At 47.2% G+C, this 2,460-nt stretch overlaps 1 protein-coding gene across 1 annotated transcript; it reads right to left on the bottom strand.

The window, feature by feature from the left end:
- Window positions 1–1,118: 1,118 nt before the first annotated feature.
- LOC105546629 (taste receptor type 2 member 41) lies at window positions 1,119–2,042 on the bottom strand. Its single transcript, XM_011989901.1, has one exon. The coding sequence runs from the start codon at window positions 2,040–2,042 to the stop codon at window positions 1,119–1,121; it is 924 nt and encodes a 307-aa protein (XP_011845291.1).
- Window positions 2,043–2,460: the final 418 nt, after the last annotated feature.

The following is a 2,460-nucleotide window of genomic DNA, read 5'->3' as shown; positions in this document are numbered from 1 at the left end:
CTAATGATCTTTTTTAAGACAGGGTCTCACTCTGTTGCCCAGGCTGGAGTACATTGTTGTGATCACAGCTCACTGCAGCCTCTATCTCCTGGGCTCAAGTGATCCTCCCACCTCAGACTCACCAGTATCTAGGACCACAGGTGCACACCACCACACCTGGCTGATCTTTTTTTTTTTTTTTTTTGAATTTTTAGTAGAGAGGAGGTCTCACTATCTTGCCCAGGCTGCTCTTGAACTCCTGAGCTTGAGCAGTCTGCCTGCCTCAGCCTCCCAAAGTGTTGGGATTACAGACGTCACCACTCCCAGTCTAATGAAATTCCTGAGTCTGTTTTTCAGATTGAAAAGTACATGTTTATTCCATGCAGATGTGACTCTGTGACACATGCTTAAGGAAGAAAAGAAAGTCACAATGTGTCTTTTCTCTAAAGGAATGATAAACAAGAAAAAAGTCTGGCTACTACTCAGACTTCAGAGAAGAGAAAATTGAAGTCAGAAATGTTAATGAGAAGAGAGACCGGGTGGTGTAAAGAAATCTTCCAGTACACTTAATAAAATTAAAACCAGATTATCCCAGTTTGTGTGGAGACAAAGTATCTTCGTGCAGTAAAGGGCAATCAGAACTCACAGCCCAGGCCACTGCCTGCCACAACTGCCTGTCCCTTGGGACTCTCATAGTAACCATGACATTTGTCCTCAAGAAGGCTGTCGCTTCCCTATCCACATCTCAGTTCAGCCATAGAGACAAATACTTGCTCTTAACTTTCTGAAAGGCAGTGGAGATGGAATGGCACAGTTAATCAACACTTTTAACCGAAGCCTTCCACATAACAAAGGGGTACAAACATAAAAAGATAGCATAGCATGGTATTAACATCTTCTGAACTTCTGAGCAAGACTGGCTCTCTGGAATCCATGGGATTGCATCTTAATAATATTCCACAGAAGGGAAGCATGGTGAGAGTTCCCAGATTTCCTTGTCTCCTCCGCTTCCCAGAGGAGGAACCCGATAGCACGACCCAGTATTCATCTACCTATGAAAACACCTCCATGTCGGTAGGCCACAGCTCTGCCATCCTCACCTTTCTTTTCCGGGGGTCTAGATAAGGAGACCATGCCATCTAGGCCACCCAGAAGCCCCTTGCCAACAGCAGGAGTTGCCAGAACACACTCTGAAGCTTGAGGTTGTTGAAGATGAGAATGAAGGGATGGACAGACACGCTCAGGTAGACTGCAATTTGCCATGGCCAGTAAAAGTCGTTCTGCATGGAGATAAATTTTGTGGCATCAATGATCAGGGACAGAAAGGACAGAACATAAAGAATGAGGAAGGAGATGAGGAACTTCAGAGCTCTGGTGTGAGCCTGGGTGCTGGGGTCCTGCAGGCTGTGGCTGTTGTGCTGCATTCTCCAAATATGCCTCCTCAGAGAATTAATGAGCAGCGTAATTGAGACCAGAAAAACGGAACAAGGAATTGACCAGATGACCAGTTGCGCGAACGGGAAATAGTAAATTTCTGTCATTGCATTCCACTCGTAGGTCATGTTCCCAGAAAATGTTCTAATTAAAAATTGTTGATCTGCAGAGTAGTTCACCCAAAACAACAGAAGGGCTATGATGAAGGAGAACAGGACAGAGCCCAACAGGAGCCAGGGCACCCACCCTGGGAACCTCCACTTCAGCCACAGGAAGGTGGGGTGGGTGATGTTAGCGATCTTCACACAGAACAGGACGCTGAGCCAGCTGCAAAACCAGAAGGTGACTGAGTTCAGGAAGTGCCAGTGTAGATGGAAGAACTGTTGAGTGAGAACCCCAGAGCGCTCGACCACATGGGCAGAGTAATAGAAGTTGTGCCCCATCCCAACCAACTGCAGGTAGAAGCGGAAGGCACCCAAGCTAATGAGGATCATGTCCAAGGGTAGCAGCCTGCCATATCGAAGCCACTCCCTGCCCAGCACCAGCACAATGAAACCATTCGCTGCAATCCCCAGAAGACTCAGCAGGCTAAAGAGCAACATGAAGAAGGCCCTCAGTGCCACTTGCATTCTGACACCTCCTGCAGTCCCCACTTGAGTGCCTTGGTCCCTGGCCTCCTCCCCACCTCTAGCCACAGTCCTGCTTTTAATCTTTCCTAGGAGTGCTAAAGAGTGGTCAGGCTCTGCATCTGAACCAGAGCTCACTTAAAGAGGAGGATGCTCAGGCTAAAGAGGAGAGGTGTGCTCTTGGCTCAGACAGGATGCAAATTTCTCCTAGTGTCAGTTACCACTAGGCCTGCAAACTACTCTAATTTGCCTTGTCCGGTTTTGCCTGCATGCTGCCATGGTTAGCATCAATGTCTATGATTTGTCTGGGTCTCTGTGACTGAGTTCTATCCTCAGGCCATATGAACGCTCCTCTTCCCATCAGAACATTCTCAAGACTTTAAATATGCAGACAAGTATAGGAGATACCTAGGAAAAATAG

Source organism: Mandrillus leucophaeus, unplaced genomic scaffold (genome assembly GCF_000951045.1).
Source record: "Mandrillus leucophaeus isolate KB7577 unplaced genomic scaffold, Mleu.le_1.0 Scaffold365, whole genome shotgun sequence".
Taxonomy (NCBI): Eukaryota; Metazoa; Chordata; class Mammalia; order Primates; family Cercopithecidae; genus Mandrillus; species Mandrillus leucophaeus.
The sequence above is the reverse complement of the archived record's forward strand: the minus strand, read 5'-3'. Positions and strand labels throughout refer to the sequence as shown.

Coding starts and splice junctions, on each gene's coding strand:
- LOC105546629 (XM_011989901.1), bottom strand. CDS start 2,042: ATGCAAGTGGCACTGAGGGCCTTCTTCATGTTGCTCTTTAGCCTGCTG.